The 17,334-nt window shown below is 44.9% G+C and overlaps 1 protein-coding gene across 3 annotated transcripts in view; it reads right to left on the bottom strand.

The window, feature by feature from the left end:
- The window catches only part of SLITRK3 (SLIT and NTRK like family member 3), a 41,246-nt gene that overhangs the window by 19,937 nt on the left and 3,975 nt on the right, over nucleotides 1-17,334 (bottom strand). For 2 of the 3 annotated variants that reach the window (XM_083442003.1, XM_083442004.1), the window contains exon 2: nucleotides 12,633-15,449. In XM_083442003.1, the coding sequence (XP_083298129.1) occupies nucleotides 12,633-15,429 (2,797 nt within the window). In that variant the 5' untranslated portion in view covers nucleotides 15,430-15,449. Of the gene's footprint in view, nucleotides 1-12,501; nucleotides 15,450-17,334 lie in introns of those variants that run through there. The other variant, XM_083442005.1, reaches the window with a different exon arrangement.

Genomic DNA, 17,334 nt, shown 5'->3' with positions numbered 1-17,334 from the left:
AGAGATGCCAGAACTGAGTTTCAGGGAGTTCCTGCTCAAAAAAGGGAAAGCCCTGCTACGAAGAGATTTGGGCCACTGGCAACACAGTACACAGGCATAAGATCTGCAGGCAACACCAAGCCTTCGAGGTGTAGATGAGTATTCCTAGCCTTTTATTTGTGGTTTCTTAGTCATAGGGAGCTTCACTTAGACAATGAAGATTTTCTTGGCATCGGTATTGAAGCTGCAATTGCTATGGAAACTACCATCTGGCATTATATTATTTCAACAGGAAAAGTGGAGGAGGCTAATGCGATGCATTGAGGAGATATGTGGCTTCCAGAGAGCACCACTGGATAGAGCAGGTGTGAGGAAGCTTTGGCCCTTCAGATGTCACTGAACTATAGTCCCCATCAGCCCCAGCAAGCATTGCCAGTGGCCAGGCAAGATGAGAGTTGTAGTCAGCAGCATCTGGGAGGTCAAAGGTTCCCCACAACTGGGACAAAGGAAAGACACAGACTGGATACGTCAGAGAAAGATTGTAGCTTAGCAGAAGAACTTCTGCTTTGCATGCAGAAGGTCCAAGATTCCATCCCTGGCATCTCCTGGTAGGGCTGGGAAAGACCCTTGCCTGAAACCCTGCCATTGTGGCATAATGGTTAGAGTGCTGGACTGGGAGCTGGGACAGCAGGGTTTGAATCCCCACTCAGCCATGAAGCTTGCTGGGTGTCCTTGGGCCAGTCTCGGACATGCTCAGCCTAATAGACCTTCACAGGCTTGTTTTCGGGATGAAATGAGGAGAACCATGGACACCACCTTGAGATCCTTGTAAGATAAAGGTGGCATATAAATGTAAAAAAAATAAATGAAGGAATCTAGCCAATACCGAACCAGATTGACCAAAAAGGCTGCATATAAGGCACCTTTCTGCTTCCCATGGGGTGGTGATGCAAAAAGATTATACTAGTGCACTGGGTGTGGTTAGGAACTCCTTACACCTTGTATTGTGGTGTCTTCTCCACATGGCCCCAGCTTCAGTGGTGAAGTTAAGCCAGTTAAGCCAAAAATCTCACTAACACCATAATGCCCTAAGCCAGCCCTGCTGTGTTTGTACTCCACCTGCCCAATCTGCTGAGGGGGCCTTGAGTTTCTGCTGTACTGCCCAGCTCCCCACCATGCATCCAGGCATCCCCTTCTTCCTTCCTCCTGCACACACAGGTCCTGTTTTCTCTCTATAGCCTGATAGTGAGAAGTTGCTACAGCCAAGTTCTATGATCACATACAACCATCTTTTCTCACATTGGACAGCTAATGAACAACGAAAGATGAACTGGGAGCTCCTATGCCGGCTGGATATTGGTTGCCTCCTGAACTTGTCTGAGGAAGCATATGGACCACATAAAATTAAATTCCAAGTGAATGTTTTGCCTTGAAGAGCATGCCACAGAAAGACAATTTAGCTCATTTAAAATAACATATACATTCGGCATCTACAGTGCCAATCACACTTTGCATCTGTCCAGAAAAATAGTTTTAAAAATAAGAAACAAATGAATACCATAGAACCTTGTATGGATTCAAACAGCATATTTGAACTTCATGGTGCAAACACATTTGCCTTGGCCTAGGGACGGGCAAACCACTTTCACTTTCTCACTTTTTTTAGCTTTCAGTTCATTTCACCACATTTCCTCATCAGTTTGCAATTTTTAAAAGAAGTCCTCGTGAAAATTCATGGGTCTTTTCATGTGCATTTCTCTCAGTACACAATTTTCGGCATCGCTTTATAGATACATTTTACAAGCAGATTCCCCTAATATAATGCACTTGGTTTCTAATTTCTATGAAAATATGCATTTTATGCAAAAAATAAAAAAACCCTAAAATACACATTTTTGTATACACCCCCCCTCCACCTGAAGAATTGCATCACAACATTTGGAGAAGTGTGAATTTTGGAGGTTATCTGTGTTTTGCTTCAGCATTGTTTCAGCAAGTTCCCATTACATAGGCCCACATTAAAAGGCCTGCCAAACCAAGTTTCCCGCCATTGTGTCCCTCTATTGGCAATTGTATGGTGTATCCATAAACCATTAATACATTTTGATTCCATGGTAGGAGCCTCTAGAGAGAGAGTCTTATCTCCAAAGAGAATCAGTTTCTGCTCATTTCTTCGCAGGCTGTAAACACACACACAACACAAAAATCCCATTGGTTTCATTCAGGCGCATAGGGACATTTGAAGTGTGAGCTTATACTGAGTTTCTGCATCATAGCTGTATATTGCTGAGAGCCGAACCACACGCATTCAGAAATATCATTCTGTTCACACCCTTTTTGGGACTCTACCACTTCAGACTGCAGTTGGAACTTATGTTCAGATTGCCAACCACGCCCCAATAAAAAGGAAATAAAAGAGAGAAAATTAATCCCTATACAGTGGTACCTCAGGTTACATACGCTTCAGGTTACATACACTTCAGGTTACAGACTCCACTAACCCAGAAATAATGCTTCAGGTTAAGAACTTTGCTTCAGGATGAGAACAGAAATCGGGCTCTGGTGGCGCGGCAGCAGCAGGAGGCCAGATTAGCTAAAGTGGTGCTTCAGGTTAAGAACAGTTTCAGGTTAAGCACGGACCTCCGGAACGAATTAAGTACTTAACCTGAGGTACCACTGTATACAAAAAATTAGCAGCTTAATAAAAAAAAGAAGACACATCTTCACCCCAGTCAAGTTATCAGGGAAGTTTTGAGAAGGGGATAAGCAAGACCTGTGTTTTGAAGTGGTATGGCCTCTGCATGGCTGCTTCTCCATTATTTTGCTTAATATTATCATAGTCATAGAATCATGGAACCAACACAGGGTCATCTAGTTTAACTCCCTACCAATGCAGGAATCTCAGCACATGGTCTCCCATCCAATTTGAAACCATACTGGACCCTGCTTAGCTTTAGCAAATATGCTAGGGCTGTCATTGGCTTTCTAAGATCTCTGACAAAATATGTTCCAGACTGAGCATCTTTGACAAAGTTGGAATTAAACCTAGATTTGGAGACAGAACATATGATCTACCACACCAAGCAATGGATTCTCCTTTCAATGTGTTCTGTTGTGATTCAGCTGAGTACTCAATCTATATATATACTGTAATGACCTGTTAGGCAAAAATTCATATAATCACCTAGGCTACAGCCAATTCACAGATTACCGCAGTGATTTTTTTCCCTGCCATTTTTTCTTCTTTGCCATTTTTTATACCAACTGACAATGCCAGATCTCTGCAAGGCTTTCTAGGTGAGCAATTAGTGATTAAATTCAAGGAAAACAGAAATCATTTGGATCATTATCAGTGCAATGCTGTGCATGTCTACAGCTAAACTGTAGACATAATCCCAGGTGATTGTGAATAGGGTTGCAATATTTTTATTTATTTATTATTATTATTATTATTTTGAAACTAGAAATATTTCCTTTCAATTTCAGATTTTCAGGAAAAGAGCTGCTGGGCCTACTAGTGTTATCTTAATATAAAGAATTGTTTTCCAACATAAATAAAAGGGTGAATGAAATGAATGTTAGATCAAATAAATCCATACTTATTGGACTGAAAAAAATGCCATTTTCTTCTAAAAGGATAGTGGTGGATCCATTAAAATCAATAAAAAATAGTCACATTTGTTTATGACTAAATAAGCCCAGATCCTTCCCATAAAAACTTGAATTCAGAAGAAATGGCCAAAATCATATTTTAACGCAACTACCCTCAACAAAAACCTTGCTTTCTCTACATAATGAGAGAAAGTTGACAATTAACAGAACTCTGCTGGTGCAAACAGTAATTAGGATCATCCAAGGTTTCACAAGCTTGCCAAGTGGTTGAACTTTGACCTTGAAACTGATAATCACAGTAACTACTTCAGATTCTCAGCACACTTTGTACACCTGAGATTTTTGCTGGCCATCTCGCTTACGGTGATCAGTTGGTTTTACATCAAACATATTGATTTATAAAATCCCTGAGTCATAAAATACAGCCATAACCTGTATCCTCAGAAAGTCATACATTTTCAGGCAACATGCAGAGTTATTTCAGGAGATTTTATTTTGTGGGGTGGCAATGGGGGATTTGAATGATCTTAAGTCGTCTTTGTACTGTGCATATCACTTTAAGCAGTTATGCCCCCCTCCCAAAAGAAAAGAAAAGAAAGACTCCTGAGAACAGTCCTTTCTTAAGGATGCTAAGAATTGATAGCAGACCCCTCTTCCTCTCACAGAACTACAATTCCCAGAATTCCCTGGGAAGAGGGATTATTAAACCAGTTGTGCAAGGGGAATGGGGAGGGAGGTCTCCTAACAACTAACAGAATCATAGAATTGTAAAGTTTGAAGGGACTGCTACACCAGACACCCTTAACAAACTATGGCTCTCAGAATTCTTTGGAGGAAGCCAAAATAGTATATAACACTGCCTTAAATAGATAGCATGAAGCTAACTCCGGCCTTAGTTCTTGGGGGATTTCAGACAATTTGTGACAACATTCGGCTTTGAGATCTCACTTTCAATGCTATCAGAAATATTTTTGCACCTGTCCTTTTTTTTTTAGCATGCTTTAGTATGCTTTGAAGATTCTGGCTAATATAGGATTATTTAATTGGCTGGGCAAAGACTTAGGAAGTCCAATTGCCCAGCTGCTTATTCTAGACACTGTGTTATTATGCCCTGCCTTGCTCAATGCCCTGCCTTGCTGCTTTGTGTTAGTTAGGGGTAGTGCTCCTGTTCCAGCCGGCTTTCCCCATGCTTTGCACTTCAGATTTGAAATAGTGAATTCTTTTTTAATCTACTGAGCTCAGTTTTACATTGCTTAGGTTTTTTGATCATTACGGATGGTGGTATTTCAACTGTGGTGGGCTCTGAGTAACACAAACATGTTGCAGGTATGAGGCATAAACAGCAGCGGACCATGTGGTGGCATGAAGAGGATGAGGGGTGAGGCGGCGGCAGCAGGGGCAGCGCGGTGTAAACGTGCCAACAGGCACACCACATTGGCTCTGCATGTGCATTTGCACCATGCCAACCTCACTTATGCCCCATCCCTCACCCTCTCCATCCTGGCATGCAGGAGTGACTCAGCCAGGTCAGGTGAGTGGCACAGCCCCAGCACACCATCTGCAACTGAGCAGACATTTCAAAACAAATACAGCGGTACCTCGGGTTACAGACGCTTCAGGTTACAGATGCTTCAGGTTACAGACACTGCTAACCCAGAAATAGTACCTCAGGTTAAGAACTTTGCTTCAGGATGAGAACAGAAATTGCGCAGCGGTAGTGGGAAACCACATTAGCTGAAGTGGTGTCTCAGGTTAAGAACAGCTTCAGGTGAAGAACGGACCTCTGGATCGAATTAAGTTCTTAACCCGAGGTACTACTGAAAATAAACTAAGCAACTAAGCACTGTAAATAAACTAAGAGAGAGGAAGGACAGCAAGGCCCCCTCATTCAGCTGGGCTCTGACCAATTGCCATTTGCCTCTTTTCTTTCCCATAATTTTCTCGTGCAATTGTCACGATACCTGTGTTTTCTTTTCTTTCTTTCTTTTGATCTCCCCCCTCCCCGCCCTCTTTTCCTTTTCTTTTGGGCCCATTGCATCTTAAGCTACTGCTTTAAACTGAACTGCTTCAAGCACAGGAATGTGATAAAGGTACCCCTGCCCTTTCGGGCCAGTCTTGCCAGACTCTAGGGTTGTGCGCCCATCTCACTCAAAGAGGCCAAGGGCCAGCGCTGTCCGAAGACACTTCCGGGTCACGTGGCCAGCGTGACATCGCTGCTCTGGCGAGCCAGAGCCGCACACGGAAACGCCGTTTACCTTCCCGCTAGTAAGCGGTCCCTATTTATCTACTTGCACCCGAGAGTGCTTTCGAACTGCTAGGTTGGCAGGCGCTGGGACCGAACAGCGGGAGCGCATCCCACCGCGGGGATTCGAACCGCCGACCTTTCGATCGGCAAGCCCTAGGCACTGAGGCTTTAACCCACAGCGCCACCTGCGTCCCTACAGGAATGTGATATATAAATCTAAAAAAAAAGCTCAATAAACACACATGCAAACTTGGTGGCCTCTTATCAACTGCTTTGCACAACACCATGCCCCCCCCAATGCTAGAGAATCTGCCATACTCTCACCCTCCCTCCAGCCCAATGACTAGCTTTTCCCATTCAATGCAAAGAGTTCTTGTATTCAACATAATACATAAAACTGAACTTCCGTCAATACTCAGTAGGTAACCATTTAGCATTTCACTTTCCATATTACATCAGCAGCAATCTGAATCTCCACAAAAGACACCATTCTATCACCGGTTGTGAAAACCCTTCATCCTGCTCACAGCATTGCAGTTTTCATTAATAATACTTTTATAACATAGGTGCAGGGGAAGTAATAGTATTCTTATATGTCTTTGCCACCTTGGAATCTTTAAAACCTTTTGTTCCATTCCTTTAGTAGAAGGTTAATTAGTAAATTATACCAATCATTCAACTGTTTTGCTATGACTGTTTAACCATGAAAACAGGAGACTAAGAGGAGAAATGATTGCCATCTTCAAGTATCTCAACAGCTCTGACCATCCAAGTTATTCCTGATGTCTAATCAACATCTCCTTTCTTGTAACTTGAATCCATTGGTTGAGGAGAAAACAAGCTTGCTCTGCCTTCTACGTGACAGCCCTTTAGAGATTTGAAGATGGCTATCATATCTCCTCCCAGTCTCATCTTTTCTAGGCTAATAGTCCTAAGCAAGATGGGATTTACTTAGGTCCTCTGCTTTCTATCCCTGTGATGTCTGTGCTCATCTCTTCTGCGCCTATGCTGAAGTGATGCAGGAGTTCCAGGGTTGCTAGGCAACCAACATTTCTCCACCGCCCCCATCTGTTCACCAGACTACACCTCATCCTCCTCACTTGCTTACACATCACACATCCCAGAGAGGGTCAGGAATCAAAATATTGTTTGGAGAAACTGAGCTCTACAATGTGGTTTAGCACAAGCCCTGACCAAGCATCGCATCCATTTGTTTCAGAAGCACTCTAAAAAAATTATACTAATTAGAAGTATTGAAGCATTTTCTCAGGGGGGAAAGGAAGAAAGCATCTCTCCTGTAGATGTAGATAATCTCATTTTATCCCATTCCTTCCAAGATTCTAATAATGATGCTGAAAGTGATAAATCATCTACGCTAGTTACCCATCACTCAGATTAATGAATGAAAATAGCCACTGATACAATGACCCACTTCTGAGAAACCAGAAACAACAGATTTGTTCATTAGCAACTCAATCCCAAAAGCATTATGAACCAATAAAATCCGACTATTATATGGAGAAATGTTATAGCTATATATTCGTACCCCTTATGCACAGCGGGTATTAGTGTAATTTTTAACACACGAGACAAATTGCCTGCACAAGGGAACAAAAAATATAACTCGATTTTAGCCAAAAAAAGTATCTCTTTTAATACAAAATTTCATTCTCATAAATTTATTTCCACTGAATAAATAAGATCGCTTCACCAGTTTCAGGTGAAAATTGCACCCTATATTGGAGTTGAGATGCGAGTATAAATAAAATATAAACATTATTTATAACCATTTATTCCCGCTATACTTTGATGTGTGCAATACTGTATTTAAAATGTGTTCAGCACCTTGTCATGGTAAGATCTGCAGTTTAACCTGCTCTGTACAATACTGAATAGTGTTCATGCGTGTGTTGTTATCAATAGCTGCATAATGACTGCCTTTCAGAGTATCTGGATCTGCTTTTCCTGGTTTATAATTTTGTTTAACGCATGCAAGCTTATCTGTACCAACAACTTTTTTTGAGAGAGATAGAGAAAAAAGTGCTTAATGCAATAGCAAGAAAATCTATATTGTAAAGACAGCTGTGTGTAATAACTCAATAAGGTGGGAAAGACTGAAAGATGGGTCGGATCCAACACCCTTCGACAAATGGGATTCCCATTCTCCCCTTTCTTCTGCAGCCCCCCTGTCTGTCTCAGGGGATCCCCTAAACCCCCACAGTAGATTTTGGGGGTGCATGAGGGCTCAGAGGGAGAGGCATGGGAAGTCAACTGAGCAAAAGAGACACCACAATTGGATATCATAGACTTTTTTGAAGAGCTTCCAATATCAAAGATTTAGGCTGCAATCCTAACTCCACTTACCTGGGCTGAGCCCCATTGAATTAATTGGAATTAGCGTCTGGGTAGACCTAGTTAGTATTGACTCCTTAAGGACCAAGAATAACTTCAGGAACCCTGATAGGTTCATTCCCAATGAGTCACACACCCAATGAGCCTGTAGGTGGGCTTTTTGCATATCCTTGACCTATGAATTCAAGAAACATAGAGAACCTATGCTTCTAGGTGGCCATAATGCTCATCCCATCTGTGCCCCAATAGGACATATTCTGAGTCTTCTGCTAGCCAGCCTCCCTGGATTCAGCTCTCTTCCTCCATGTGGGCCTTTGGGATGCCGATTCCCTGCTACAGGGGAAAAGGATCACAGCCATGTTTTCAGATACAGTACGCAGAAATTTAACGCGATCAATCTAACCCCGTTGGCAGCGTAGGGATGCTTTCTGTAGTGTAGAGGTTTTCACTTTCACCCCACAGCTGAAAGGTCCCTAAATTCAAATCCAGGGTTTTTTAAAAATCCTTTTAGGGAAGGGGTCATAAGTTTCAGAGCCCATCCTTTGCACACAGAAAGCTCCAAGGCTCAACCCCCTTGCATGTCTCCCATGCATGGATTTCAGGCAACCTGCAGTGTTGCTGTGGGTCAGAAGATAAAATATGCAGCGAGATGTGACCCGACAGCTTCCTCTTCCCCCATCTAGGCCCATCCCCTGCGCTGAGGAATTCCCAGAAGCTAAGCATCCAACATGGCAGCCTCCCTATCTCATAGCAGGCTTAATGTAAGGGTTAATCCAGGCCTGGTCACAGCCATAACCCACCAAGCACACTGTTGTTGTTGTTTTTTTTGCAGAGAAGGTGTCAGCCTTTTGCACAAGCTTATCTTGGGGCAGCAAGATTATATGCAGCAGGCACAAAACCTCCAGCCGCACATTTGCTACCTGTAGGCCTTTTAATCAATACATAATATAAAAAAGCCCAAAGGCAAGGGAGCCTAAACTGTGCACATGGGGCTGTCTGAATCCACAGTTTGGCATACTGAAGCCTAAATTCTGTCACAATCCCCCAACGAGTAATGCTGGGTTCTTCGGCTATCGACTAAAAAATAAAAGGCCCATAACTCCAGCAGGGTTAAACCATTTTACATTCTAAAGCTCTCGTTTTTAAAAACTGATTTGTACATGGTTGTTTGTTGGGCAGCTCTACCACATGTACATAATATTATATAGACCAGTTTTCTTTTTTAAAAGAGTATTTTCAAAAGAGCAGACTTTTCTTTAAAATAAAATGAGCACATATATGACATTGTAGCATGGGTAAAAAAAGTCTGACCCTGGCCTAAATTGCTATGATTTATGCTACGATTCCTTAACAAGATTTGTTAGAAACACCAATGAGCATTGGAAGCAGCTTTTAAGTGTTTTTCTCCTTTGCAGCAGAAACATTTCATTTTCCCTGGATAACATTTTTTTTTTAGTAAGACAAATAAAATATATATTTTGCAATATTTCATTTCTAAATACATTTCCCTCTTTTTCTGCATCGGTGTGCAATGTGTGTGTGCATGTGTGTGTGCGTGCACACCAGGGCGTGTGTATGTGTGTGTGTATAAAAATCTTCAAAATAGAGGATTTCCCCATTTCACATCCGTACACACCAAAGGAGCTAATATCCACGCTTTCCCTTTAATTATATCTCTATCTCGATGTAAGGCATTAGTGACGTCTGCTGAATTACATTCAATGCGATGATTTTTCTATTAAGGGCAGATTCAAGAGTCCAAGTGGAAAGCACCGTTGATGGGCTGTGCACAATTCAAAAGTAACCTTGGGTCTCTGTGAGGCAATTGCTGGAGCTCTGTCGCCATCTACTGGCCATACTGGAAGGTGTGAGGTTTTTTTTGTTTTGTTTTTCCGCCACCAAACAAAGCTTTTTCCTTCGGCTTTATTCATGTGTCAACCCAGTTCTACAAGAAACAAGATACCAGCTAGATACCTTGGAAAGAAACGAAATAAACAAAGCATCTTTTCCACTTTCTCCCCCCCCCCCACCTCTCTCTCTTCCCCTCTTTGGTTTTATTCTAACCTAAAGGGCTTAAGAATAACATGCTCCACACAAATCAATTTGGCAATGTCATAGCGACTGAAAAGTTAAAAGAAGAAATATCTTAAATAAGAAAATTCCACACACAACACTTCATTGTCTCACATCTCCAGCTATGGTTTCAGTGAAAACGAGTGCGAGATCAGAGAGGCAGAGACTTGAACTCATGCTATTAGGCCTAATTTTCTCGATTGTTTTAGTTTTTATCAAAAAAGGGGAGAGAAATGCAAACATGCCCAACAACTGCTGTTGCCCAAAATGCAGCAATGTATGCTTGCTATCCTGCACACACACACACACACACACACTCCTCTATAAATGCATTTCCTTCCATGTACTTTTAAATATTTTATCCAATCTCAACTGCAAATTGTATCTCATATTATCATTTCTTTTCCTCATATCCTTGCAGCGGAACATAATAATCCTAGCAATTAAAAGGAATTAAAATAAATCTATTGCATATTTTCATCTAGGAGGGGTGGGGAAAAACTCACCAAGAGAGATGCATAACAAATTGAAATGGAGGGAGGGGAAAGAGAGAAACAGAGAGAGAGAGAGAGGAAGAGACTGGAAATCTGAATTCTAACCATCTTTTTTATATATAGAAAATTTGCACCAAGAGTTATTTGTTGTCCTATACCTTGCTAACATCACAGTGGATTGTTGTTAATAAAATAACATGTGGCCTTAAAGGGGGGAGGGGGAGGGAAGCATTGGTGTGACAAGGGTATAGTTGAAGTTTTAAGATTCAAGCTTTTTCTTTTAACTTCTAATATATATCTATATACCTATATCTATATATTTTTTTTCAAAACGTTTTATTAGGAAAGCTATACCAGACGCATCACTGTACAATGATTAAACATTACCTTTACAATTTATATTCACTTGAAAGTACAGAATAAATATATGCACAATTGTATTTGTGTGTGTTTGTGTGTTGTCTGCATTTGTGAGCGGGGGGGGGGGGAGAACATTAGCACCTCTACTCAGAAGGAAGCCCCACTGATTTCCATGGGGCTTACTCCCAGGTGAGGGGGCACAGGACTGCAACCCAAAAGGGCTTCTTTTACAGAGACACCGGTGGTGGCAGCTTACCAAGCAAGCGTCCCCTTTCCAATGCATTTGTGATGTCCGGTTCTCTTTTTAATTAGAGGTGCAGCTGTCCTCCAGAAAGGAACTCAATCAAATGGCAATGACCTTTCCTTCCCTGTAGGGCAGCCACAGAAGGGAACAAATAGACAGCTCCTTCGCTGGAGAAGCAAGCCATTGACCTCCCCTCTGGAATAGACTGTGGTACCCCATCCTTGCGGTGGGGGGGGAGATGCAGAAATAGAACAGGGTGCAAGCAAATTGGGATGGCTAGGAGGCTGATTGGAGGGGGTTTAGGATACAGAGTGGAGCAGAATAAGCGTTTGGACCTGTGTTTCTATGTGAGAGAGAGAGAGAAAAAGAGAGAGAGAGAGAAGGAAGAGGAGGAGGAGAAGCCAAGAGAGTGAGAACATTTGGGGAAGAAAAGGACCCCCCTCCCCGTCGCTGCCTGCAGTTCCCAGACATGCAGAGAACTGCAATTTTTTGTTGCTGTTCTTGTGGTTCTCTGCCCCACCCCAGACACCCACCACCCCTTCAAAGTAATGTACAGGTTCTGTGCCATGATGAGGGAAAGAATAACCAAAGCCACAACCGATGTTGTCTTTTTTAAAAAAAATCCACCTCCCTCCCCATAGCATTCAAAAAAAAAAAAGATAGAACGGAAAGGTTTCTGTTTTGTTTTGTTTGTTTGTTTTTTTAAAAAAAACTACAACAGAAAAAAACAAAAGCCTGCAAGAGAGAGAGGAGATAGAGAGTGTAGCGTAACACACATAGAATTTACTGTCATCAGGACCGAGGCAAATAACCCCCCCCCCATGATACTAATTATAATAATATTCGTATACCTTAGACAACATGGCACAGTCAAAGTCTCCATTTTTTTTCCAGTATAAAAAAATAATGATTGATTAACATCTGCTGGCAAAAGTCTGCAAAAGGCACTTTATCGATTCATGATCATCTGAGAAGGGCCTTTCCTCCAAACCATCATCTGGCAGGGGGAAAGCACAGAGCAGTATCCTCTAGGATCAGCATGCGGTGGTTTGGGGGCAGGAAGGGCGGGGAGCCAAGGAGTGGGGACTCGGGGGGCCGTGGGGCTGTGGGGCGGGTCTGGGATTTGGCTGTAAAAGCTAGACTTTTGTTTTGTTTCAAAACCTATAAGTGGTCTTCTCCAGGACTTCGAGGTAATCCGGCTTGGTTTGGAGTTTGGCCCTTAACTCGAGGTATTCGCTCTGGGGGGGTTGGTGGTGGTCTGGGAAGCCCTTACCAGCCGAGAAGAGGAGGGTCTCTTTCAGCCTGGCGTCCTGCTGCAGGTCTGGATATTGCATGCCAGGGGGGTGCACGTGCAGTTCCTTTAATTTGGGCACCGTGCCGTAGAGGCAGTCCACAAAGCCCACCGTGCACGGTGGCGCCAATGGCGGCCTGTCCCTGCTGTCTAGAATGGCACCACTAGGGGGGAAGAGCACCACCCCACCGTTCTTTTCGTGGTGGAAGACAGGCGGCACCAGCGCTAGCTCCCCCAGGAGGGGCAGCCCCCCTCCAATCCCCCCGCCAGGCGGGTGCGGGTGCGGGTGATGGTTGGTGGTCACTATGGTGTTGAGCTGCGAGCTGGACACAGCCAAGCTCCACTCCTTCTCCTTTTCCAGCAAGGTCCTGTAGCAGCTGCTGCTCCCACCGTCCTTTGTGGGGTCGGCAAACTGTTCCCCTGCACAGCCAACTCCTCCTCCTCCACCACCACTACCAGCACCACCACCACCTCCCAAAAGCATGTCCCCAGGTTGCCCCGGCTCCCCCGCCGCCACTTCGTCCTCCTCCCGGGGCTTGTAGATGGGGTTGTTGCACATCTGGGTCACTGGATGCGGGATGTAGTCGTAGACGTGCCCCACCGGGGGTGCCTTTTCCGGGGAGGCGCTGATTCCCCCGCCGCCTCCGCCGCCTCCCTCCTCGAAGAGGTGGTGGCACTGCATCTGGATGCCCGTCAAGTCGAGGGTCTCCTGCCGCTGCTTGTTCCGGAAGGGTAGCTTCTTGTGACGCCTGCGCAGGACGAAGGCGAAAAGGCCCGCAGCAATGAAGACCGCCGAGAAGAACAGTACAAGGAGGCTGAGGATGAGCACGGAGAGGGGCACCGGGCCTCCCCCAGCCGGGGGGAGCTCATAGGGCGATGGGCTGGTGGGGCTAGGGTGGCCCCACGCTGGAGGGGCTGGCGAGGCAGCAGCAGCATGCAACATCTCGGGGCAGAGTACCTCCAGCTCCACAGAGCGGATGTCTCTGTGGGTAAGGTTGTCTGGGCTGGCGCAAAGGACATCCCCAACCATGATGACGGAGCTGATGGCCTCGATCCACTGCTTGAGAGGCACCAGGTCACACGTGCAATCCCACGGGTTGAGCTTCAGGTCAATCTGCACAATGGCGTTGAGGTGCTCCAGCACACCAGCCACGGGCAAGTACAGGAATTTGTTGTTCCTCAGGTTGAGCCTGGTCAGCGAGGTGCCTGCAAAGGCATCTGTAGGCAGGTTCCTCAGGAGGTTGTCGTTGAGGAAGAGAAGCTTCAGGTTGGGCATGAGACTGAAGGCAGCGGGCTGGATCTCCCTGATCTGGTTGTACTCAAAATACAGATAGTGCAGGCTCTGTAGACCCCTGAACATGCCTGGGGTCAACTTCTCAATGTCATTGCCATTCAGGTACAGGCTCTTCAGGTTGGGCAGGTTGACAAAGGCCCCGTCCTGAACGTAGGAGATCCGGTTGTTCCCCAAATGCAGGAGATCCAGGGAAGAAAAATTCCAGAAATCGGAACGGTAAATTTTCTGTATCAAATTACCGCTCAGGACCAGCTTCTTGGCGTTGACGGGCCTGGGCAGGAGCTCGGAAATATTGTGGAACCCTCTTTCCTTGCAGTTGACTGTCAGGCCCAAGTCATTGATGTGCAAACTGCATGAGCAGCCAGTAGGGCAGATGATGGGGATGGGTGGCCTCGTCTGGTAACCAGCTATTGGGGGCTGGTTGGGCGCAGGGTATAGGCCTCGAGGTGTCGGGGGCGGCTTGTGTGCCCTGGGCTGTTTGGTGGGCCTGGGCTGCTTAATGGAAGTTTTGTATTCGACAGAGGAAGCAGTGAAATGGAAAGAGGACAGCATGGAAGAAGGCTTAGTAGGCCACGCGTTCTCCTTGCTCGAGGGCAACTGAGGGGCACCGATGCTGACCAGCTCTGAGTCAGACAGCATTGGGCAGAGTTTATTCCTCTTAATTTCCCTCAGGTCCTTCCCGTGGAAGTGGAAAGGGGTCTCACAGGTTATGTCTCCCACAAGGGCAGTGTAAGGGATGCGCTCCAGCCAGCTCTTGAGCTGGACAATATCACAGGTACAGTTCCATGGGTTCTCCTCCAGCTGGATCTCCATCAGGCTCCTGCCAATGTGATCCAGCATCCCCCGGTAGGAGAGCACTTTCAACCTGTTTCCACGCAAGTCCAAGTGAGTTAAGGACACCGACTTAAACAAATTGGTGGGGAGGATGGGGATAAGGTTGTCGTTCAAGATCAGGACCCGGAGCTTGCTCAGGTTTCGAAATGCCCCGCTCTCGATCCGCTTAATGACATTGTAATCTGCCTGCAGATATTCCAGACTCTCCAAGCCCAGGAAAGTGTCGTTTCTGAAGATGTCCAATTTGTTCTCATGCAGGTACAACCTCTTCAGGATTCTGAGGCCGTTAAAGGCTCCCGTCTGAATGTCTTGTAGTGCGTTGTTCCCCAGGTTGATCGAAACGGCGTTGTTCAGGTGGAGAAAACTGTTAGTATATAATCTCCTCATGGAGTTCCTCTGCAGGTAAAGTTTGAAAGGTCTCGACCAGGACTCCGTTATCTGGCTAATATTTATAAATCCCTTGTTGTCGCAGTGTATGTGAAAAAGGCTTTCTTTGACTTCACAGTAACAAGGATCGAAGCAAGACTCCTCAATCTCCTCCGAGTCCTCTATCAAGGGGATGGGGGTAGTCCACGCTACAGCAATTGTGCTTAGAAGAATAATCCACAACATCCTTCTCTTACGGGGAGGGTCGGTTGTCGGAGACTTCATGGTTGCGACGGATTACAAAACTGAAACAGAAATGAAAACACAAATGGATTACGGCCGATCAGCATTTTATCGGGCTGTTTTTATATTGAACCATGCATCTAGAGCATCTAACGGGGTTTCGTGGGGTTACTTGGAAGTTCATTACAAAAAAAAGAAAGAAAAGAAAACTCTAGCATTGCTCTTAGAACCTCCCCTGGTTTTGACTTAAGTGATACTGAAACATCTCATCATGCAACAGCCTTCTTGTTTCCCCATCCTGCTCACCCCTCTCCCAGGCTACTTGGTGAATGACACCCTCCTGAAAAACAGCAAATGAACCTATAGGGCCTATGTTGTGAAACATTTCCCCCGCCAACAGAAAGACAAGGAGTGTTTAGTAGGAAGCATATGGGAGATCATCTCAGTCTTACCTCGACACCTGCATCAATCACAAGAGTAAGGAGAGATGAGGTGCAGGAAGAGATTTTTATCTGGTACACACACACACACACACACACACACACACAAAACCATGCACTCTATACATTGCATCCTCATGAACACACAAACGCTTAACTTGGAAGTTGTTGTGTTTTTTTATTATTCAAGGAATACCCGTCTAATGCTATGATACAGGCATTATTTAAGGAAATGGGGACAGACAAGTTCCCAGAGCCCCGATCCCTGTAGGAATATCCGTAACTGGGATTTTATCAGTATACAAGGGTTAGTAGCAACGCTTGCTTCAATACCGGGGTTGGGGGAGAGGGAGAAGGAGAGAGAGGGAGAGAGAGAGAGAGAGAGAGAGAGAGAGAGAGAGAGACCCTTCTCTCCCAAGCACACAAAATGGATTAACGCAACTGGTATAGTATCAGATAAATGCACACTCCATATTAGTCATTTCAGCTGATTAAATCATTTAGAGATGATTAATCTTCGGGAGGCATGTGCCTCTGCCGTCCACATACCCAAGGGGGAAAGCGGCAATTGCAGGGCTACGGACGGAAAGAGATGGTGGAATGAAAGGGGGCAATAGGGATGGGGGGGAGAGACTCTGGACGTGGGTGTTTTGTGCCTGTAGAACCATCCAGGGTTGATCCAGCAGGACAAAAGAGGAGAAGGGGGAGGAAAAGTAAGAGGGGGAAAAAATACCTTTACACTAAGCCCAGGAGAAATAACCCTTGCTTTACAGCAAAAGCTCACAAAAGATTCCTCTTGGAGGGGACAACTGGACCCCGTGACCTACAACCTCCTCTTATTGGGGCGGCAAAGGGAGGGCATTCTCTTTTTCTCCTTGACTCCTTTTGCCCAGATCATTCCAACACAGAAGAATAAATCACTGTTAAAGACTATGACTCCTGACAAGGATGGCTTCACAGTCCCTACTTGCTGCTGCTGCTGCTGCCCATTTCAAACGGGTTTGCCAGAGTCCTGGTATTTATCTCTGTTCTCTTCATAGCAAAGGAGCTTTACAGATATGGATTATCGTGCACTCTCCACTCCACCCCCACACCCCAACACACCCATGCAGGCGAAGGGAATTCCTCCCTCCCCGTTTTGAAAAAAGAAAGCCCTTAATAGCAAAAGGACCTAGTTAGGGAAAGAAATGGGAGGCGCAGGTGGGGGTGGGGTGGAATAAGAGCATTTCATTACGGAAAAATGAAATAAATCGAAGCAGAGGATCTATTTGCAAATGAAGGGAACTGGGGGACCCGTTGGGAGGAAAATTACCAGGCACGATCTGAATGAGGAAAGAGGAAGGGGAGAGGTCTGATTTTTTTTGCTCTTTGTCTCAGTAGAAAGATGGATAGATAAATAGAGAGAGATGGACGGACAGAGAGATAAGCTACTTAAGTTTTTTTCCTCTTCTGCATTAAAAAAGGGGGTAGAAAGAGATGCTCTATCCCAGCAGAAAAGCGGGGAGGG

Source organism: Podarcis tiliguerta (genome assembly GCF_965153285.1).
Source record: "Podarcis tiliguerta genome assembly, chromosome: 5".
NCBI lineage: Eukaryota > Metazoa > Chordata > Lepidosauria > Squamata > Lacertidae > Podarcis > Podarcis tiliguerta.
The sequence above is the reverse complement of the archived record's forward strand: the minus strand, read 5'-3'. Positions and strand labels throughout refer to the sequence as shown.